This window comes from Engraulis encrasicolus, chromosome 19, assembly GCF_034702125.1.
Source record: "Engraulis encrasicolus isolate BLACKSEA-1 chromosome 19, IST_EnEncr_1.0, whole genome shotgun sequence".
Lineage (NCBI taxonomy): Eukaryota > Metazoa > Chordata > Actinopteri > Clupeiformes > Engraulidae > Engraulis > Engraulis encrasicolus.
This window is the reverse complement of record NC_085875.1, coordinates 1,512,092-1,536,204: the sequence shown is the minus strand read 5'-3', so window position 1 is coordinate 1,536,204 and position 24,113 is coordinate 1,512,092. Positions and strand designations below refer to the sequence as shown.

At 43.6% G+C, this 24,113-nt stretch overlaps 1 protein-coding gene across 1 annotated transcript in view; it reads left to right on the top strand.

The window, feature by feature from the left end:
• The window catches only part of zgc:103755 (uncharacterized protein LOC449988 homolog), a 119,064-nt gene extending 95,510 nt beyond the window's left edge, over positions 1 to 23,554 (top strand). Inside the window, exons 12-17 of the mRNA XM_063183415.1 lie at positions 4,516 to 4,653; positions 13,289 to 13,412; positions 17,099 to 17,163; positions 17,948 to 18,023; positions 18,983 to 19,205; positions 20,997 to 23,554. Coding sequence (XP_063039485.1) covers positions 4,516 to 4,653; positions 13,289 to 13,412; positions 17,099 to 17,163; positions 17,948 to 18,023; positions 18,983 to 19,205; positions 20,997 to 21,236 — 866 coding nt within the window. The 3' untranslated portion in view covers positions 21,237 to 23,554. The remainder of the gene's footprint in view (positions 1 to 4,515; positions 4,654 to 13,288; positions 13,413 to 17,098; positions 17,164 to 17,947; positions 18,024 to 18,982; positions 19,206 to 20,996) is intronic.
• Positions 23,555 to 24,113: the final 559 nt, after the last annotated feature.

The window sequence follows — 24,113 nt, the reverse complement described above, 5'->3', positions numbered from 1 at the left end:
AAACTCTAATCAGTTCATGAACCCACCCTAGAGCATTCACACACCAAATCTGGGACAAATCCATCCACCCGGTCATCTTGAATTCGGTCATCTTGAATTCGGCCATCTTGAAATTGTTGACCTCCACACTCGAATCAGTTCATGAACCTACCCTAGAACATTCACACACCAAATCTGGGACAAATCCATCCACCCGGTCAGAAGTTATGGACCAAACAAAAATTCGGCCATCTTGAATTCGGCCATCTTGAAAGTGTTAACCTCCAAACTCTAATCAGTTCATGAACCCACCCTAGAGCATTCACACACCAAATCTGGGACAAATCCATCCACCCGGTCAGAAGTAATGGGCCAAACAAAAATTCGGCCATCTTGAATTCGGCCATCTTGAAATTGTTGACCTCCAAACTCGAATCAGTTCATGAACCTGCCCTAGAGCATTCACACACCAAATCTGGGACAAATCCAAACATCCGTTCAAAAGTTATCGCGTTAACACGAAAGACCTTACGCGGCGGCGGACGCGGCGGCGGCGGCGGCGGACGCGGCGGCGGTGCACGCAAAACCATTACATCCCCGACGCTCCGCGTTTCGGGGATATAATAATGTAGTATGCATTTATATAGCACAATATCACAACAAATACACACAGTACTATACATGTCGCACATGCAGCACATGGGCATAGCCCCTCACACAGGTGAGCTGCTGTGCAAAACAATGCAATACAGTACAGTATGTATTTACATGTACATGTATATAGCACAATATCACAACAATACACACAGTGTCGCACATGCCACAGCACATGGGCATAGCCCCTCACACAGGTCAGCTGCAGTACAAAACAATACGTATTTACATGTATATAGCACAATATCACAACTATGAGGGTGACTCCAAGTGCTTTCAAATACACACAGTACACAATACACACCTGCAGCCCCCGAGCATAGCCCCTCACACAGGTGATTTACAGTAGCTTACCGTACATGTTGCCAGATCCAGCCACAACAAAGACGATATCAAAGAAAATAAAGAAGATGCGAACACTCTGCCCCATATTTTATTCAACCCATTTTATCCTGTTGTTTGACCTTTGGCACCTGGAGCGACATATGCGCTGCATTCAGGCTCTTGAGAGTTTGTTTATTAAAATGTGGGTATGTTAGAGCTGAATGAACACATTCTAATGCAAGATATGGGTCCTGGCTTTAACTGCAACTTATTTCATGTTTTTATGTGCTTTGGAGGCTGATATATTTAGGTTGTAATAGGCAGAGGCTGGGCACCTTTTCCCAAAAAGGGCTTAGGCATTCAGCAGGCGTTTTTTTGCAGGTGCCTTAGGCTAAAATGGGTGAAGTGACTAGTTTGAAGAAGGCCACGCGGTCGAAATGTCACTTCAGTGAAACATGGAGCAGAGTGTGCAGTGCCTTGTTTATTTTCTTTGATATTTGAATGCACAATTGTCCAGCATCTCAAAAAACTACATTTGTTTGAGATACCTTCTTTTCACAACAAAAACAGTAGCAAGAGCTCAGCAGACAGCATACAAAGTATTATTCTCAGGTGCACACACGCACGCACACACACACACACTCAGCCAGACATTTCAGCTGTAATATTCATATTGTAGCTGTAATGTTCACAATGTACACTTCTTTATTTTTGATGTTCCTTTCTTGGCAGAAGATGACAAGTATTCTAGGCAGTGTGCAAACTTTTTTCAAAATAAATAAAAAGGATTTGGCTGACAGAGACATCCCAAAGACCTCACAACGAAAACAATAACGAGAATTTTGGCAACAGTAGACAGTACTTATTTTCAGATGATTTGTGCGTGTCTGCAGTTTCTAGAAAAATACGAAGCAAAGCAATAACAAGAATTGAGGTGGCGAAAGACGGGTCTTATTTTCTGTTTATGTCATGTCATGTCATAGTAATAGTATGTCATCTAATATTATGCCTTGTCTGCATCATTTTAGTTTGTGGACACATAGATTGAGATGGAAAATTGTTTCACAAATCAAGAAAATGGTTCTTGGGTGGCAATGTAATTATGGTCCCACATCACACCTAAAACAACAGCCTGTCCGGTAAATCAGAAAGTAAAAAAACGTGTCAGATTTTCTCTCTCCACAAAGTAGATGGAAACTGAGTTTCTCGAGCTGCATAGATGGCCATGGAGTTTAATTTGTGGCAGGGTGTTAATTATTATTATTTTGTCTTTTTTTACATTATTTATGATAGCACAGTGAAGATGGTGACAGGAAGTGAGTGGGGAGAGAGAGACGGGGAAAGGCCGGCAAAGGACCGGGGCCGGGAATCGAACACTGGTCGGCCGTGTAGCAGACGAGTGACCTACCGTCAAGTCACGGCAGGGCGGAGGGTGTTTTTTTTTTCTTTATCTTTTCTCAATTCAATTCAGTTCTTTATTTCTGCCCCAGGGGGATCCATATCACGTAGAAAAGAAATATCACAACAACACAGTATTTAAAAAAAAAAAAAAAAAAAAACCGACGGGCAAAGAGAGAGAGAGGGAAACAATCTAGAAAACAGCAACCTTTGAACCTACAGTAGTTAACACCTCTGCAAGAATACAGTCTTGGCTGCAGTGGACTCACCCTGTGTATTTTTCCCCACATACAGCGTCCACACAGTCCAGTTATGGTCCCACATCACACCTAAAACAACAGCCTGTCCGGTAAATCAGAAAGTAAAAAACGTGTCAGATTTTCTCTCTCCACAAAGTAGATGGAAACTGAGTTTCTCGAGCTGCATAGATGGCCAGGTCTGGTATTTTTATGGAGTTTAATTTGTGGAAGGGTGTTTATTATTATTTTTAAAAGTTTTTTTTTGTCCTTTTCGACTTTATATATGATAGCACAGTGAAAATGGTGACAGGAAGTGAGTAGGGAGAGAGACAGGGAAAGGCCGGCAAATGACCCGGGCCGGGAATCGAACCCGTGTCGGCCGCAAAGCAGATGAGTGCCCTACCGTCAGGCCACGGCAGGGCCGAGGATGGTTTTTTTTATTTTTCTTTTTTCTATTCAATTCAGTTCTTTATTTCTGCCCCAGGGGGATCCATATCACGTATAAAAGACATATCACAACAACACAGTAAAAAAAATGAAATAAAAATAAAAACCGACGGGCAAAGAGAGAGAGAGAGAGGGAAACAATCTAGAAAACAACAATCTTTGAACCTATAGTTCACACCACTGCAAGAATACAGTATAGGCAGCAGTGGACTCACACACATAAAGGGCATCCACACAGTCTCCGACATCAAGTAATTCCTTTATCAACCATGGCAACAGTGTATACAGGAGAAAAGTATCTCAAATACCATAGCAAAAGTTAACTAGGGGTGCATTTCTCGAAAACATAGTTCTTAGCCTGTTAGCAACTTGGGTAGTTGCCAATGGAAAATTGCATTGCAAACAACAAAGTAGCTAACGTGCTTAGCAACTGTGGTTTTGAGAAATCCACCCCAGATCGTGATTTGTGTACGTGTGTCAGGGTGAGAGGGATGCAGAGTACTCTTGTGCTCTACATGCAAAATATTGTCCAGGGTCATTTCACACAAAATCAGACACTTTGGGAGCCGACCGACACAGATTTCAATCATACTTGGTGTGCCTGTTTAGTAGCAAGGTAGCACCCCAGAACTGCATTTGTGTGAATCTGACACCAATATTAAGGGAGAAACAGACTAGGAAAGGTTTACATATGAGGGTAGGACCCCTGCGGTCCTCTTCCAAGGGCCAGCTGATCGTCCCTCGTGCCAGGCTCAAGGCCACCAGTGACAGAGCCTTCCATGTTGCTGCTCCCATTCTTTGGAACAATCTGCCCGACCACATCCAAAATGCCCCTTCACTGGCCATGTTTAAGCAACACCTTAAGACACATCTCTTCCTGGAGGTTTATGGCTGCTAGTTCCACAAGCACTTTCACGCATTCACACACATGCTCACACACTGACGCGCACACACACTCACACTCTCCAACACAACACTCTGTGAAGCGTCCTTGGGTGTTTTGAAAGGCGCTATATAAAACGAAAGTATTATTATTATTATTAATACATTCAGCCTTGATTATATCAGTCAGTGTAAGTCACAGAAGGATGTCTGTGGTGTTATTTGAAAGCTCTTTTCTGGCTCTACAAATTATACAAACAGCATGGAATACAACAGCCTTCAGAATATTAATTATGATACATTGAAAAATTAAAAATTGAATATCAAAAAAACGTGTATTTTAAAATGGCCAGTTTCTTGTCTAAACATAGCCTGTAAGGTCATAAACAACACCTGACAATGGGGTGTTTGGTTCTTTATTCATATTTATGATATTCTGAAGGTTGCTGTATTCCATGCCGTTTGTGTAATTTGTAGAGCTATAGAGATATAATAATGTCAGTAATTTGTTGCTCTTTGTCCTCCTATTTTTCTCCACTCCCCCATTTTCCTTCTTTTCCTCTCCCCTTAACCCTTGTCTCCCCCCCCTCAGGAGTGAGTGGTCGCGTCCCGCCGGGTGGCGGAGTGGTGGTGCTGGAGGGTTCGGACTTCCACGTGGGCGAGAGGGTCCTCGTGGTGGGCCAGAGGACGGGTGTGGTGCGCTTCAGCGGGGAGACCAGCTTTGCTCCCGGTGAGTAGGCAGCCGTGGCATCATGGTTAGTTAGGGAGATTTAAAGTGATACTGTCCCATTTTTGGAAATAAGCTTATTTTACACCTCCCCTTGAGTTAAATAATAGGGTTTTACTTTCAACCTTTCTCGGGGTATGGCAGTGCAAATTTTACCTCCATGCTAGCAGTTGACATTGAGTCCTATGAGACCAGTTAGCCGCCAGCTGGTCTCATAGGACTCGGTGTTAATTGTTAGCATGGAGGTAAAATTTGCACTGCCATACACAGAGAACGGTTGACAGTACAGGAGAAAGGTAAAACTCAATCATGTAACTCAAGGAGAGGTGTAGAATAAGCTTATTTCAAAAAATGGGACAGTATCACTTTAAGATCAGAGGGTTGCAGGTTCGAATCCCACCCTTACACCTCTATCCATAGCTGAAGTGCCCTTGAGCAGCAAGGCACCTAACCCCATGCTGTTCCAGGGACTCCAGGTACCCTGTAAATAACTTTTGATAACTTTTTAAATGTTTCATAACTTCCAGCAGCAGTCCATTCAGAAAAAAAGACCAATGTCCGTGTATTCAGCAAAATATCTCACCAGGGAGACCAAGGGGGGGCCCTTTGTCCCATGCCTGGCCAAAGTTGTCAGTAGCCCTGCCTCTCACGATACCGTATTGGCAACTCAAATCTTTAAGTGTCTTTTGTTTCAGACATGTAAAAGGTTTTTGAAAATCTTTTACCTGACATGTTTCGACTGTGAGACTTCCATCTTCATCACCCTCTGAACTCTCACTATCAAAACAAAGGAAACCTGAAGATTTTATATAACTGTGAAACGTAATGAAGGCCATACATCTATTATATTGGCAACTTTTTGAGCAGTAATATCAGGACACAAGAAGAAGTTTCCACAAAACAAAAAAGTTCCTGCCAAATGTAATTGGGAAAGTGACAGAAAACAACATCTGTTTCTGACATTGCCTAGCAATGCTTCTCAAAATGGTATTGTCAACAATCAACAAAAAGTTGCTAAATCGGATTGGGATCACTGGGATTCAATGAAGGACTGACAGTTTAACAAAGTAAGATAATTGTTCAACTCTGTAAGTGTGTCTTTTATAAATATCTTCTCAAGGTAGGCCTACTCCAAAAAAGTCGCTATCTGCTGAAGGCGACAATTTCAGAGCGGAGACAACCCAGAGTGACCAGTGGCGATTGAATCTGGGAAATGGCAAACTGACTGGAGAGCAGAATTATTTGTATTGAGGAGTGGCTTGAATGAAGGACTTGAGGGGGAGGGGCAGTGTGTAGAGAACGGGGAAAGTGGTCTGTTGAGCAGTGTTGCCAGATTGGGCTGCTTTTTTCTCTCTCTGTTTTTTCCTTGGATGGACAGGGCATTAATTTTTCCCCGGGGGGTAGGAATTGTTCCTGGGGGCACGGCCCTGCCATCAAAACACTTGAAGATTTTATACAACTGTAAGACGTAATGAATGCCATACATCTAGTATTATTTTGGCAACTTTTTGAGCAGTAATATCATTCAGGACACGAGAAGTTTCCACAAAAACAAAAAAAGTTCCTGTCAAATGTAATTGGGAAAGTGACAGAAAAACAACATCTGTTTCTGACATTGCCTAGCAACGCTGCTCAAAATGGTATCCGGTCTGTCAACAAACAGATCTAAAAAAATATTGCATCAGTTGATTGCCCCGGAGATCACAGCTACTTTAGATTTTTCATTCTGAATAATTGACTTGTAACTTCTTACCCTCAGTTTACCTCATGACTTTGTCATTACAAATAGACAATAGACACTCACAAGATGCATTTTGCACATGGTGATCCAAAAGACAAGGTTAATTTGTCTGTTCGCAGAAGCTCTCATGAGAAATGTTTTCAAGAGTGCTCCTCCACTTAATGTGATGATGTGTTGCTCATTAAGGGCAGAATATGAAATATGAAGATGCCTTTTTTTAAATTAGGTCAAGGAAAAGACATGTTGGTACATCAGAAACATGGACAAAAATAAAAATACGAACATATAGCCAAAACAAACAACAACCACAAAAAAGAAAAAGGCCAAAAAAGCACACAAAAAAGCATACACACTTCATCAGAAAATATTTTTGGGAAATCCACATACTGTAACTACATAATGGCCAGAATCTAAAGAATATACCAGAGCGAGAAAAATGACAGCTTTATGCTCAAAAAACACATTCTTATAACTTTTTATCTCCTTCTTTTATAATTGTCAAGTCTTGCCAACCATCAGGTTTTGCCTTACTCATCAATTTCTTTTTTGTTTCAAATGTGCTTACGGGTTGTGTCCTCCAAAGCCCACTTATATCAGTAGGGTGTCAAGTCAAGTCGGCTTTATTGTCAATTTCTTTACATGCACTGGTCATACAAAGAATTTGAAATTACGTTCCTTACTTTCCCATGTAGACATAGACATAGACTTAAGGTGTGGACATAGACAATTAGACATAGACAGTAGCATACATTACACCTACAGTACCTATACAATACCGTGTATTGTTGAGAGCAGTGTCAGGGCCCCCTAGGCAACAGGCTGCTGTAAGGCCCCCGCAGCAGACAAATTCCGCAATAAAATAAGGTTGTTGGCATCATAATTCTGTGCCAGGAATGAGTATTAACACGATTGGAAACTGAAACTCAACCACAGACTAATGTTTTAATTTCAATGCCACATCTTGTCACAATTCTACAATTATAGATGACCTCCCGCCTCTTTTTTATCAATGCCCCCCTTGGCAGGAGGGGGCCCGTAAGCTGCAGCCATATCTAGCCTATCTAGCACTGTCTTTTGGAGCCCCTGGCAGGTGGGGGCCCTAAGTGCTTCAACCATATCTAGCCTGTGGGGGGCCCTGGTAGGTGGGGGCCCTAGGCGGTACAACCATATCTAGCCTGTGGTGGCCCTGGCAGGTGGGGGGCCTAGGCGGTACAACCTTATCTAGCCTGTGGGGGGCCCTGGTAGGTGGGGGCCCTAGGCGCTACAACCATGTCTAGCCTGTGGGGGCCCTGGCAGGTGGGGGCCCTAAGTGCTTCAACCATATCTAGCCTGTGGGGGCCCCCTGGTAGGTGGGGGCCCTAGGTGCTACAACCTATATCTAGCCTGTGGGGGGCCCTGGTAGGTGGGGGCCCTAGGTGCTACAACCTATATCTAGCCTGTGGGGGGCCCTGGTAGGTGGGGGCCCTAGGCGGTACAGCCATACCTAGCCTGTGGGGGGCCCTGGCAGGTGGGGGCCCTAGGCGCTACAACCATGTCTAGCCTGTGGGGGGCCCCTGGTAGGTGGGGGCCCTAGGCGCTACAACCATGTCTAGCCTGTGGGGGGCCCTGGTAGGTGGGGCCCCTAGGCGGTACAGCCATACCTAGCCTGTGGGGGCCCCCTGGCAGGTGGGGGCCCTAGGCAGTAACCATACCTAGCCTGTGGGGGCCCCTGGCAGGTGGGGGCCCTATGCGGTACAACCATACCTAGCCTGTGGGGGCCCCCTGGTAGGTGGGGGCCCTAGGCGCTACAACCATGTCTAGCCTGTGGGGGCCCCTGGCAGGTGGGGGCCCTATGCGGTACAACCATACCTAGCCTGTGGGGGCCCCCTGGTAGGTGGGGGCCCTAGATGCTACAACCTATATCTAGCCTGTGGGGGGCCGTGGTAGGTGGGGGGCCCTAGGCGGTACAACCATACCTAGCCTGTGGGGGCCCCCTGGCAGGTGGGGGCCCTAGGTGCTACAACCATATCTAGTCTGTTGGGGGCCCTGGTAGGTGGGGGGCCCTGGCAGCAAGGGGCCCTAGGCACTACAACCATACCTAGCCTGTGGGGGCCCCCTGGCAGGTGGGTGCCCGAGGCGCTACAACCTTTTCTAGCCTGTGGGGGGCCCTGGAAAGTGGGGGCCCGAGGCGCAACAACCTTTTCTAGCCTGTGCATTAATCCGGTCCTGCTTGAGCGGGCAGGGGGCATCATAGTATTCCACTTACTGCCTTTATGATGAACAATAAATGTCACTGACTGGCGGCCAGCCGATGCAGCTAAAAATAGACTATTATTCACAGTCTAGTCTTCATCATCACCACCTCACTGCAAAAAAATGAAATCTGAGCAAGCTTATTTTTCTAGTTTCAAGTAAAAACATCTAATCGATCTTATTTTAAGTAAAATGACCTAATAACTTGTACTTTTTAACTGGAATTAAGAACTAGAAATTAGACTATTTCAAGTTGTTTTCGAACATTTGTCCATGGGGCAAGATGTTTTTACTTGGTGATATTGTTTAAATTATTGTAAGGAATATTTGCTTGGAACGAGTAAAATAATCTAATCAAGTAAAAATATCTTGCCCCATGGACAAATGTTGCAGTGCTCTACTGTTGGCAGCAATTCATATACAGTGTGAAGGGCTGTATTGAAAACAATGCAGTCTGAAAAAACCTTCATAGACTGTCGCACAGTCACAGTGCAGGAGGGCTGCTGACGGCTTTGGCTGGGCCCGACGACATCAACACTTTGACTGGGCCCCACGACATCAACACTTTGGCTGGGCCCCACGACATCAACACTTTGGCTGGGCCCCACGACAGAAGTCATCTGAACGGGCCCCCCACCCAATACACTGTATACAGGGCCGGATTAATGCACAGGCTAGATATGGCTGCAGCCTAGGGGCCCCCACCACAGGCTAGATATGGCTGCAGCCTAGGGGCCCCCACCACAGGCTAGATATGGCTGCAGCCTAGGGGCCCCCACCACAGGCTAGATATGTCTGCAGCCTAGGGGCCCCCTACCTGCCAGGGGGCCCCTGATTGGTCAAAAGTGAAAACTGACAGAATTGTGACTTGATGCAATATTGAAACAATCATGTGTCATGTTGAGTACAGTTGGTAAACATTCTTAACTTCACAAACACAAACAGTACAATTTGTCATGAAATTTGCCTCCTGGGGGGGCCCAGAGCAGCCTGTAGCCTAGGGGCCCCAGACCATCTTAATCCGGCCCTGATTGTATACAGCCCCCATACTCAAATAGCGGCCCGCGGGACACTTGTGGCCCGCGGGGCATATATTTGTGGCCCTCGAATAATTTTGAAAAAATTAAAAAAAAAAAAAAAAAAAAAATTTTTTTTTTTTTTTTTTTTTGGTCCGATCGCGCTGCCGGCTCTTATTTTGAAATCGCGCCACAGACGCTAGGAAGATGCGTGCCGTGTCTCCGCCCCCTCAATCCGTTTCTCCCTGCAGGCTCCAAGCAGAAGTGACTATGAGGGTGGCAGAGGCTGTTGTGAGGTAGACTACAGAAGGGAAGGACGGTAGAACTTGTAAATAAATTATTTACAAAGTTCTCTTTGCCTCGTTTTTGAAAGTAATGGTCCACATTTCATTGCATACAGTGTGTTAGGACTTCGAATTGGTTTAGCACTAGCTGTAGCTAGTTGCTAACACAAATGAAGGCAAATTGTGTTTGAGCTCTGCTGGCAGCTAACTAGGGGTAGCCTACTTAAAAACGAATTGCTTGATAAACTTTTCACACTTTTAAACAGTCCCCAAATAGCTCGTTTGGAAAGCTAAGCCCCTCATAAGATTTCAAACAAAGTTATGAGCAACTTGATGATTTATTATTGGCTGTTGCATTTAATCAACATTGCATCAATGTGCCATTTTCTTGTTGGCAAAACCTGGTGTCCTCCTATCTATGTGTCCTCTTTGTTGGGTCCATTATTGCATCTGATTCTCATTATGCATGTGAGAGCTGCATAAACAAAGTCATAATAAGCAACATTTGTTTGAAAAGTGTTATCTTCAGGCTTATTGGTTTTCTCACTAAGAAATAAATGTTTATGAATGTAGTCTGCAAATATAGGCTAATCTTATGTCATTTAAAAAAGATAATTTTATGTCATTTAAAAAAAAATACTGAAAGGTGGGTGGCAATGACAGCAAGGCAGGCACCTCACCCCACAGTGCTCCAGAAAAATGCAGGCCCTTTATGAGAGAAATGTTCTCCCATCCTGTCACTGGAAACTAAATATCTGCTGTGGGTGTGAGTGTGTGTGTTTTGTGATTACAAAGGCCTTATCATTTTTTTTTTTTTAAATACTTTTTTTGGTGGGGGTCGTGTCGTGTCAGCCCGGCCCGGCCCGGCCCTTTATTGGGAGGAATTTTGAAAAACTGGCCCTCGGGGACTTTTAATTGAGTACCCCTGATATATACAAATGTAAAGAGAACCAGATTCTGGGCCCACTCTGTCCTTGGGCCCTGTAAAACTGTCCCTTTGTCCCCCCGTGTTGGCTTCCCTTAATAGAGTGTCACAGTCGCCGTGCAGCCTGTAGCCTTGAAGACAGGGTTGCCAGATGAGGCTCATGATTTCCCGCCCAAAAAATTCTAAAAACCCGCCTAGAAGCACAAAATACCGCCCAATTCCATTGATTTCTATCGCAGAAATTGGGTGGGTTTTTCTGATAAATGCCATTTTTGTCCGCACACGGCCATCCTAAGCAGCCCAATTGGGCGGGAAACAGCCCAATCTGGCAACACAGCTTGAAGATCGCCACACATGCAGCCTGTGACGATTTATACCATCAATTAAAGGGGCTCAAGGTAGGATGACATCGTTTGCGCGGTGCCCGTGGCATGCCTGTCTCAAAATCTACACCGTAATGAAAAAATGCTGTTCAAATAAACTCGCTGTGTGAATGTTTTTCATTACGGAATGCCAGCAGTTGATACAAATCTGAATACATGTGAAGATTTTTTTGTATGAAAAGTGTTTCCCACGGCACTCGTTCAGACCACTCTGTCAAAAAGTTGCATTTGGGGTTTTCTGACAGCGGACCGTGGAAGTGGTCGCGAGATTCATCATTCACTTACTAATGATTCACATAACCTTCGGCTGAGTCGGGACAGCGATTAATTAAAAACTTTTAATCCTACCTGGAGCCCCTGTAATTGCATGGTCTGATAATAAAATGAGAGGAAAAGGTCGCATCATGAATAAGCTTTTTAAAAATGTCCACTACGTAGACGCATGTCAGCTGTTCTGTAGCCTACACATTGGGGAAGGCAAGAGCAAAAGCAAAAAATAAATTTAAAAAAGTTGAGTTGTGGTGCGAATTTTTCCTCTTATTTGATTTATTTCATGTCAATGAAACATATCCAAGGCACTCTTCTTCTTGGTTAAAAAGCTTTTAATAAACTTAGCTAGTTCATATTAGATCCAGATCAATGAAACATATCCAAGGCACTCTTCTTCTTTGTTAAAAAGCTTTTAATAAACTTAGCTAGTTCATTGTGGAACTGTTACAGTTCCAATATGAACTAGCTAAGTTTATTAAAAGCTTTTTGACCAAGAAGAAGAGTGCCTTGGATATGTTTCATTGACCTGGATCCTTAGTAAAGGATAACCAAAGAGCACCTTCGCCAAACTTGACTGAACGCCGAAGCCCTCTGACCCTTTTCTTTGTTCTTTATTTATTTCATTTTGGTCAGCATCCTAAAAGTACAAAGTTGTAGCAGGTTCGCACACTAAACAAGACACTAAGGTCAAGCACAAGGAGTTATTTTATTGTTTGTTAGAGCAGGGTAGAGCAAACGTTACAGGCTGTTGCCATCATCAGTGCTCTCTGCTCAGCTTTGTACTTTTTTGGGTACACGCACCTACTTATTTTTCAAAACATCTAGAGCGCAACAATACCCTTTCCTCCAGCATCCTAAAAGAAAAGAGAGAGAGAAAAAAAACCTGCTCTGGCCTTTATGATTGGACAATAAAACATGATCTGAGATGGTGACAGGTGACGTGGATTATCAATACTAAAGTAATAATGTTGAAGCTGATGGAGTGGTCTTTTCAGCCCTACTGATCTGATTAAATGTCTTGCTGTGAGTCACTGAGAGTGAATGAGTGCATTGAGCTGTAAGAGTTCAGTTCAGTTCAGTTATGGTTTATTTGAGTAGGGACAAATACACATCATGTAGGCTGTACAACAACCTAACAGATAAGTATCATAGCATTTGCAGCCATAGGCTAATTTCCAATGCCCGTCCCTAGAAGGGCTTTTAAAGTAAAATATAAAAAACTGTTTTTATTGTTGTTTTAAAATGCAATGCTGTGCCTCATTGTGAGTGAATGAGTGCAGTGAGCTGTAAAAGCACTCTGTGATCCCTCCGACTGTGTCCTCGCTGCACTGTACTGTGCTGTGCCAGAAGAACTCATTTCACTCATTTCACTCATTTAAAGGGACACTGTGTGAGATTTTTAGTTGTTTATTTCCAGAATTCATGCTGCCCATTCACTAATGTTACCTTTTTCATGAATACTTACCACCACCATCAAATCCTACTGTGTCCTCGTTGCACTGTGCTGTGCCAGAAGAACTCATTTAACTCATTTCACTCATTTCACTCATTGAACTGTACTGTATCTCCATCTCTAGCAGGAATTAGCTGATACATTTCCTCCATTTAGGGTTTGATGATTTTGTGTGTGTGTGTGTGTGTGTGTGTGTGTGTGTGTATGTGTGTGTGTGCTTGCTTGCATGCGTGCGTGCGTGTGTGCGTGCGTGCGTGCGTGCGTGCGTGCGTGTGTGTGTGTGTGTGTGTGTGTGTGTGTGTGTGCGCGTGCGTGTGTGTGTGTGTTTCCACAGGTCTTTGGCTGGGTATTGAGTTGGACAAGGCCAATGGGAAGAATGATGGATCAGTGGGGGGCGTGCGGTACTTTCGATGCCCTGTAAAGCACGGCGTCTTCGCCCCTCCCTCACGCGTGCAGAGGTATGGACACTATTGTGTTATGGCCCGTGTATACCAAGCGCTACCTACGCGACTTAGGTAGCTGGGGTGGTTGAAGAAGTTTCGCCATGAATTCGCTTTATTCGCTCTGTACGCGGCATTGACATGTTTGATTCAGCTAATCACATAACGGCTCTGTCCTGACAGCCTGGGACATTCTTCGATATGAATGTTCCAATTGGTTTTCGCCGAACCGCATCATAGCGAATTCACTTAAGATTAGCTTGAGTTTAATCGTCAAAATTCGCCCTGGTCGCTCAAGAAGCTTCGCTCCTGGCGAATTCGATCTGGTAGCTTTATTCGCCTTCCTTCCATAGAGAAATAATGACTTCCGTCGCTCTGGTCGCGCAGTTCGCTTTTGGTGTACACGGAGCTTTACACTTTATTAGACGCTGAAGTCATACGTATGACATAACAGTGTCATAATAGTGTCAAAGCACTGTCATGACACATTCATAGACGATTCTTAAACATGATGTCAATGTCATAAACATTTTATGATCATGAAAAGTTGACATTGTTAGGGCTGTCTTTGCCATAACAGAATCTCACTTAATGAGAAAGTCATAAAATGTTCGCGACATTGATATAATGTTTATGACATGCGCATGACTGCGTTACGACACACTTATGACACTGTTATCTCACACATACGATGCTGGCGTCAAGTAAAGTGATTTTCCTAGTATTGTGTATGTCAATAGCAGTGTTTCCCAACGTTTTTTGTTTTGTGTACCCCCAAGCCTTTTCGTTGTGCCATGAGTACCCCCTAAGTCAAGTTCTACATCGCTCTCTCCATCCCAATGTAACTAAGCTCCATATATTTGTTCAAATTTCATTTTTCCAAGTACCCCCTGCAGTGTGCTCATGCACCCCTAGTGGTACACGTACCCCTGGTTGGGAAACAGTGGTCTACAGCACAGTCAACCTGAAGGTTATGCACAGGCAAAGGTTATGAATGGAACCATTGGTTGCCGTTCAAACTTCTGTGTTTTGTCACCGCGTTCCGATAGCACTAATGATGCGTGGGTGGAGAACCAATGGCCCGGGGGCCACATCCCTCTGGACCAGGGGTCCCCAACCTTTCTGGGTGAGAGGGCTACCAAGGGCTACCCGAGGGTTACTGAAAGCTACCCGAGGGCTACTTTTTTCCTCTTCACATCATTCCCAAACCACTCTTGATTGAATGATAATTTACTTATAAGTTATAGGAAATATTCTTTAATGGCTATAAAGAAATAATCTCATATTTAAATTAAGAAAAGCATTAATTGTGACTAAAATCTTGTAGTCGTGACTGTTTATTAACATCCTTGGTGGGCACCTCAGAAGCTCCTGGGGGACTACCTGGTGCCCGCGGGCACCACGTTGGTGACGCCTGCTCTGGACGACTTTAAAATTGTTTAATACACTTTTCAGAGTTTGTTTTCTTCAGATTCTTCAGATTTTTCTGTGGCCCATTTCCCACAGGAAAACTAAGTTGCCTAAATGATTATGCACACCTGATGTAGGCCATTGGTGGGCTCCTTCGATCATACCCTCTCTTAGTTATTTTACAAATTTGCATGACCGTATATCCAATTGGTTTTCATGTTCATACAGGTTGGTGTTGGAAAAAAATATGCATAGAATGGACGATATTGTCAGAAACCCTGTTTTCCTAATACTTCTGCACACCCTCTAGACCACTGGTTCCCAACCTTTTTCTTCAGGGACCCATGTTTTTACCAATGTAAGCTTTGGGGACCCAACTGCGCGAGCGCCCGCACGAGAGGGAGTCACATGATGTCCTCTGTTTCCTGCAAAAAGTCATTTTAGTTATTTTATCCCTCAATTCATCTTCGGTCAAATATAGAATCAATGTTTAATGTAGCACTTGTAGGTATTCATGTATTCAATATGGGCTATATATGGTATTTAAAATCAAGAGGGCTTCGCAACCCTCTGTGGATCTTTGGCGACCCATAGGTTGGGCCCCGACCCATAGGTTGGGAACCACTGCTCTAGACTACTAGGCGATTCTACAGTGCCATAATACTGCTCTGTAGAAACCATACCATACATGGTCAGCCACAGTGAATAAATAAATTATTTCGGACAACAACAGTAATTATAATGGTAATTATTACAATCATTGAAATAATTATGATATTTATCATAATAGCAACAATTAAACCCTTTAACTCTTCCCTCCGCTGTTTTTCCAAAACCTCCTAATTGCCTTTTCTTTTAATTTGGTAATTACCACAGAGACTATTGCTTGTGGGTGGTGGATATCTGAAATAATAATGTCTTAGATCTAGCACAAAACACAATATTTGTAGTGGTTTGGTCAACTTTATGAAAAGGAAATGCCCTTTCATTTGCTAATTAACACAATCTCTTCTTTCATGTTGCTGGAAATCCAAACATTTGTTTCTAATATCCTCTTTCCCTTTCCAAAAACGGATCCAAAACAAGACCCAGAATATTAATTTATGAGATGTATCAAAAAACAACTTTCTGGTCCTGGTTTTTGGTCACAAACAAAAGTAAGATGAATTCTAAAACACTGTAGCAACCACAACATGCTCTACATCAGTGATTCTCAAAGTGTGGTCCGGGGACCACTGGTGGTCCGCGACAGAGCTCAGGTGGTCCGCAAGGGGATTTCTACTTTTCCAAGACAAGCTAGCAGGCTATATTTCTAACATAATTACAAAGCTGAACATAGCTGAAATCTTATTTTCACTGCAATAAGACAGGCTTCCAATGTGAATATAAACGATCTGCGTTGCAATTAGCTATGTCAAATTAGCACCCATCTATCAATTCAGTTGACAGGTGGTCCCTGACCATTTTTGGGGGGACAAAGTGGTCCTTGGTCTGAAAAAGTCTGAGAAACACTGCTCTAGATCAGTGGTTCCCAATCTGGGGGTCAGGAGGACCTGTAGGGGGGTCGCTGAATTACTGCTGTGGGGTCCCAGACAGAAGGGACGTGGCATAAAAACATGGCACCTGTACTGTGCTGTGTGATGAAGCGGTCCACTCCGCACACTGGGTCAGAGGAAGATCCCTCTGTTGGATCGAAACGTTGCCGTGTGTTAAAATGAAATAAAGTATTTTTGGAGTTAATTCTCAGTGTGCGGACCGCTGCATCACACTATTACTACTTTTTGTCTGGCACCTGGACAACCACTTGTGGATGTGCGCACCGTACTTCTAAACACCTGTATTGTGCTGCACATTGAATCATGAACCCTTTACCAATACAGTAGTATACCAACCCCTAATTAGGGCTGGGTTCAAAAGATCGATCTGCGATCCAATATCGATTCACGTTCGAAAAGTGCAATATCGATTCACAACTTTGTGGATCGATCTTTTGCAGATGATTATAGGCGCTATTCCTCAACCACATCCTGTAGCTCTCATCCACATTCATGTAGGCTACATGCCCACTATTTCATGTTTGTGTGGGCATCAAAGGCTGAGATATTATAACTGCTCTAAGCATAAATAGGTTAAAGTGACAACCCACTTTAACATATACAGAAGATCGATATCAAATCGAATTGAATCGGATCGTGGATTGAATCGGATCGTGACCTTGGAAATTTGGATTGATTCCCAGCCCTACCCCTAATATTAACCATCCTCTTCCTCTCTCTCTCGCTCTCATCTCTCAGGATCCACGGCTCTGTGGACTGCTTATCTGACCTGTCGTCGTCCCGACTCAGCCAGCCTTTGACAGGTGAGCGCCTTTACATCTTTATAGTACATTTCATTTAATTCAAATTTGAATTTCAGGTGTTTTTTAGTTTTAGTTTCCATGTACAGTGCGTTACATTTTGTTCTTAGTGACTTAGTTATTCAGTTAGCCGCTGCAGTAGTCCCCAGTTTGGAGGGAATGACGACCATGGGTGAGTGTACACAGAAAGGCTATAAGTCACAGTCCTGTGATAGAGTGGTCCTCACACTGGCAGTGTTGCCAGAATGGGCGGTTTCCAGCTACTTAGGATGGACGTCTGCGGGTAAAAATGGATTTTGGAGAAAAAACACTACATTTTTGGCCATAGAAATCAATAGAATTTGGCGGGATTTAGTGTTTCCAGGCGGGTTTTGAGCATTTTTTTGGGCTGGAAATCATCAGCCTCATCTGGCAACCCTGCACACTGGGCTTGAGGTCCAAAATAATACACGTACAGTAGCTCCAGATGCATGATCATGGAGCAGGGCCGAACAAATCCATCTGGCCAGAGCAGTGTTGCCAGATTGGGCTACTTGGGATGGCCGTCTGCAGGTAAAAACGGGGAAAAATTGTCCATTTGGCGTTTTTTCTGCCATTTTTGGCCCATAGAAGTCAATGCAATGTGTTGAAATTGGGCAGAATTTAGCAAATGTTTTCGTTTTTTTCAGAACCTTTTGGGCGGGATTTGATCAGACACATCTGGCAACATTGGGCAAGAGTCAGGTTAATGAAGTTGCCCTTGAATAATGTTGAAGCATGATTTCTGTGTTCTTGTCTTTGTATTCAGGTTTGCGTCGTAGTTTCAGTACGTCCACCGCCATCTCTACGGCTAAGGAACAGCATCGCAGGAATGCGGCAAACAGGTGGACTTTCTGTTTTTTTAATACTATTTTCATTTTCTTTTAATTTATCATAGGACATGGCCAATTGCTAACTCAGTTACAGTGAACTTGGAATGTAACTTTTTCAATTTACGGTCTGTCATTTCATGATTGTGACTAGATTTTTCCTTAAATTGTTTGTCCTATAGTATGTGGCCACATACTTGTTTTTAGTATTCTATGTTGTCTTTGAGACGAGACATGAATGTCTTAATTAACATCTTAAAGCCTCTTAAAAGTGCACTGTGTAAGATGGTTGCCAGAGTGGGTATTGCAACTACAAAGTACACTGTTCAGTGAAATTGTGCCGTCTAATGCCAAATATGACCTTTTCATTAATATTTACTAATTAATTAGCTAATATTGTACTAGCATGACCAAAGTACAGTAAATATTTCAGCTAAAAATGCTTATTTCTAGAAATTCAAAATGGCGAACCATGTATGAAAAATGTCTTATTGAATACTTTGAATTTGATGTTGGTGGTAAGTATGGATGAAAAAGGTAACATTTGTGAATGGGCAGCTTAGATTCCTGGAAATTAAAGGGACACTGTGCAGGAAATCTGCAACTATCCTGCTCATTGAAACTGGGCTGCCTATTGCCAAATTTGATCTTTACATGGAAGTTTACTAAGTAATAAACAAATACTTTCTAGTATGGTCCAGGTACAGTCATTTTCACAGCTAAAAATGGCTATTTTTGGAAATTCAAAATGGCGGACCATGGAGAAGATCCCCCTTTTCATGTATGAAAAGTGCAACTTTTGCAGTCATAATGAATATTTAGAATTTGATGCTGGTGGTAAGTATTCATGAAAAAGGTAACATTAGTGAATGGGCAGCATGAATTCTGGAAATAAACAACTAAAAATCTCACACAGTGTCCCTTTAACTACTTGAAATATTACACAGTAATATTTTCTCCATCTTGCCTCACAGCAGGAGCCGCTCAGGTGCTATCAGACGCCACCGCAGTGCAATGAGCCGCACTAGTGGAGGAGGAGGAGGAGGAGGAGGAGGAGGAGGAGGTGCTATGGACACCTCAAGCCCCCGTCCCAGCAGCAGCTTAGGAGGCGCCACCACCCACAGCACCGGAACCGGCACCGGCACCTCCACCCCCTCCAGCTCCGACCGGGCCGTCAAACTACACGTGGGCATGCAGGTACAATCCTCATGCCAAACACTGGAGGAGAGAGAGAGAGTAGTGTAGAGACAGAGAGAAGAGCACAACTGCACGGGAGCGCTAAGCCCCCCACATTTGGGTTTGCATGCCCATGGGGACCCCGGTTGGAGTCCGACCAGGGTCATTTCCCAGTCCTACCCCAAATCTCTCTCCAGCTCATTTCCTGTCTCCTCTCACACAATCCTGTTATAATAAAAGCCCTCAAAACATTCTTTACAAAAAAAAGAGTACAACTGCACGTGAGCATGCAGACCCAGAGCAACCACTAGAGGAGAGAGAGAGAGAGACAGAGAGAGAGACAGAGAGAGAGAGAGAGAGAGAGAGAGAGAGAGAGAGAGAGAGAGAGAGAGAGAGAGAGAGAGAGAGAGAGACAGAGAGAGAGAGAGAGAGAGACACACAGAGAGTAAGCTTTATTAACACCGAGGGGAATCCTGAGGACAGCCAACCCCCCTCACAGGAGAGAGAGAGAGAGAGAGAGAGAGAGAGAGAGAGAGAGAGAGAGAGAGAGAGAGAGAGACAGAGAGACAGAGAGAGAGAGAGAGAGAGAGAGAGAGAGAGAGAGAGAGACAGAGAGAGAGAGAGAGAGAGACAGAGAGAGAGTAAGCTTTATTAACCCCGAGGGGAATCCTGAGGACAGCCAACCCCCCTCACTTTGCATCTACTGTATTGTTGCCACTTGTTCTGCTTTTATCAGCTTGTCCAGGGTGCTATAGTGTGTTGAGTACGCTTCTATGGAGGCATTTCAACCATCCTTGTATTCACATTTTCGAAAACGGGCAGCCGTGGCCTAGTGGTTAAGAAGATGGGCTCCGAGATTGAGTTTACTTTCTTCACGATCTCCCTATCTTTCTCTCTCTGTATCCCTCACCCTCAAAAAACATATCTAGACAGAAATACACAAAAATATGCACGCAGGATGAAGGGAACATGAGGGTGAATTTGAGCTAATTTCCCCCAGAGAGAGAGAGAGAGAGAGAGAGAGAGACAGAGAGAGAGAGAGAGACAGAGAGAGTAAGCTTTATTAACCCCTCCAAGATTGAGTTTACTTTCTTCACGATCTCCCTATCTTTCTCTCTCTGTATCCCTCACCCTAAAAAAATGTATTGACAGAAATACGTGTAAATACGCAAGCAGGATGATGGGAACATGAGGGTGAATATGAGCGGTTTATTTATTTTTTTAAATGATTTTTCTATACATTGGTTCTAAATTTTTGTTTTCCTCCGGCTGCGCGAACCTAGCTGCGCACAACTCAACCTCTGATTGTTGGAAACCACTGTCGGTCAAAAAATTAGCTCACATGGTTGGCTGCCAGTGTCTTGCCCCTCCTCGTAACATCTTGTTTACAAACACTGCGAGTGCGAACCCATGTATAGGCCCGGGTGAAAAGGTCCCAAACACCTTCTATGTAACAAAAACTTCAACACTTTACAAGGGTTATATAGATAATGAATTTGGCACTCGATTTCATCAAAGATTTTGATTTTGCACTGATATATATATACATTTTATTACAGGCTCAAGGCCCACATGAGAGACAGCACAGTACATAGATCAATTAAAGCAATACATCACACATTCATAAATACACATTTTATACAAAAAATATACTATATACATGTAAGTTAGTGAAGGCACATGTGCCAGTGCTCCCAGATTTTAGACATGTACCTCACAGAGCTACGACATGGATCTACTATCTGAGAAATAAGCTCAGTGTATATGAGTTTGACACCCTTGTTCTGTTCTGTTGGGTTCTGTCCCGTGCAGGTTCTGCTGACCAGTGCCAGTGAGATGGGTATTATCCGCTACCTGGGCACCACGGACTTCGCGCCGGGCCTCTGGCTGGGCCTGGAGCTGAGGAGCGCCCGCGGCAAGAACGACGGCTCTGTGGAGGGCCGCCGCTACTTCACCTGTCGTCAGGGATACGGCGTTCTGGTCCGGCCCAGCCGCGTCACCTACCGAGGCATCAGTGGCGCCAAGCTGGTGGAGGAGGAGGAGGGGCACTGACGGAGGAGGGGAAATGGACAGATGAATGATGGAATGAATGAAAGAATGATTGAATGAATTAACGACTGAATGAATTTAGTAACAACTGAATGAATGAATTAATTAATTAACTAACAGCTGAATGAATGAATTAACGAAGGAAGGAAGGAATTGACGACTGAATGAATGAATTATCGACTGAATTAATGAATTAACGACTGAAGGAATGAATTAACGACGGAATGAATGAATTAGCGACGGAATGAATGAATTAACGACTGAATGAATGAATTAACGACTGAATGAATGAATTATCGACTGAATGAATGAATTATCAACTGAATGAATGAATTAACGACGGAATGAATGAATTAACGACGGAATGAATGAATTAACGATGGAATGAACTCCCCATGGAGTAGTGGGGGCAATGAAGGAACGGGGGAATGTACGGATGAATGAATGAAGGAATGAAAGAAAGAAATTAAATGAATGAAAGTCCCATGGACGAGCTACGTAGTACCACGGAAACAGTGGCGCCAAACTGGTGGAAGAAATCGTGTGTATGGGGAGGGTGGAGGTGGGTGTGTGGATACTTCCGTTTCAAGAGGCTTAGAGAGAGGAATGAAGCCTCGCCCGTGCACTAAGCGGTAACACTTTACCTGACGCCGACGTCATGCGTATAACATGACAGTGTCACAAGAGCGTCGTGACTCAGTCGTGCACGTGTCATAAACATGCCAACAATGTCATCATAAAAATTTTGACTTGTCATTGAGTGACATTTGGTTATGGTAAAGACGGCCCAAACAATGTCAACTTTTCATGACCATAAAATGTTGTTGACATGGACATCGTGTTTAAGACTCATTCATGACTGTGTTATGACACTGTGTTGCCACGGTTATGACACTGTGTTGCCACGGTTATGACACTGTCATGTCATGCGTATGGGACACGCAGGTGTGACGTTCAGGGTGGGGGTGTTACCCAAGGAGATCCAGGGGCCTCCCAAAAGGTGGTGGAGAACGCTCGAACCAACCAGAGGTGCCAAAAGTAAAAGTAAAAAAATAAACACAGGTAACTAGGGCTGTAACGATTCACTCAACTCACGATTCGGTTCATATCACGATTTACTGTATGCCCTACGGTTCGATACACCCCATGTTATCGTGTATCGAACCGTAGGGCATAAATCGTGATGAAATAAAAACTATGATAGTTTATAGGTATAATAGGTTGCAAAAGGCTACTAATCATTTCTAAAAAAGTTAAAATATAACAATGATGATGATTTGATGCTTGGAAGCACTATCACTTCATATCATGTGGTTGTTTTCTGGACTGATGGTAACAAAACTTTGAAAAGGTGTATCGCGATACTGCCTCCTTGAATCACGATACAGTATTGTCCCTCTGTGTATCGCGATTTCTCGGTTCAATACAATATAGTTACAGCCCTACAGGTAACTTATTTGATTAAAAAGTAGACCTGTATACTTGTCTTACAACCAGCCGACTCGCCACTGGTTGCATCAAGTTTGTGGGGGGTTCTTGATAGGCTTTTAGTATTTTTCAGTAACATCACAGTCTCGCTACCTCATGAGGTACAATGGAGTAACTGGTGTAACAGCGACTATGTAATATCATGTGCTAGTGTTGTACTTACACCAAGAATTTACTTTTTACTTTTACTTATGACACCTCTGGCTCCAACCAAACGAATCCAGCAAAGGAACAGGGGCGGTTCTAAGGGGTGGCAGGGGGTGGCATTTGCCCCCCCAGAAATATGATTTACCACCCCAATTAAGAGCCCTGATTGTGACCAATAGCCTTAATGCTTGACATCATTTCAGACATAGAACTTTAGGTTGCAGGGTTTCACTTTAAGGGATTCACTGTATCACATAAGTGTGTGTGTCGATTATATAGCGTTTATAATTTTCCCTTAGTGTAGGAGCATGCCCCCCTGAAATACACTTCGCCACCCCTTTGCCACCCCAAGAATGAATGTCTGGAACCGCCCCTGCAAAGGAAGTCAGTAATATCAGTTGTAATGTGTACTCCCTTTTTGAGAGTGTTTAATAGGATTTTTCAAATGCGCACCTTTCATCAGACCGGTGTGGTGATCTTTATAGGCCACTGGTCTGATGAAGCAATTCTTTCTCAACGGGGGCCCAACAGCCCTCCAGAGGGTGTTGGAGAGTCTCAACACCCCCGTGTTGAGAGCAAGACAGCTAAGAGGGGGAGGTAGGGGGAGGAGGGGGTTGCTCAGTTGCAAAAGAGGGACATTTGTCTGTTTTATTTTGTTAACAATAAGGGGATGGGCATTGGCTTACGATGAGGTCAAGGAGACGTTTGCTTGGTTGAGAACCACTGATCAAAAAAGGTTGAGATCCACTGATCAAAAAAGGTTGACAACCACCAACCTATTGCACCAGGGGCAACACTAAGTGTTGGAGGGGGATCGTGAGGATCCAGGGGTCCCAGAGCTTCATGGGATACGTTTGTTCTGGTGAGATGTTTGTTTTGGTAACGCTTTATTTTACAGCCTCCTAATTACTGTGTACTTTCTGGGTAACAGCAAAGTAACAGAGAAGTCACATGGTATATAACAGGTAAAAGGGGGCAAATACAAAATAAATACGGTGTAATACTCATATCTCAACTATCACCAGAGAAGTTACATGGTATCTAACAGGTAAAAGGGGGCAATTACAAAGTAAATACGGTGTAATACACATATCTCAACTATCACTATGAAACTACTGTGTATTTTCTGGATACCTGTTAGACACCATGGAACTTCTCTCTTTTACCCTGTTGTTACCCAGAAAATACACAGTAGTTTCTTTTTTAAAATGACATAGTATTTACTTTGTAATTACCCCCTTTTTA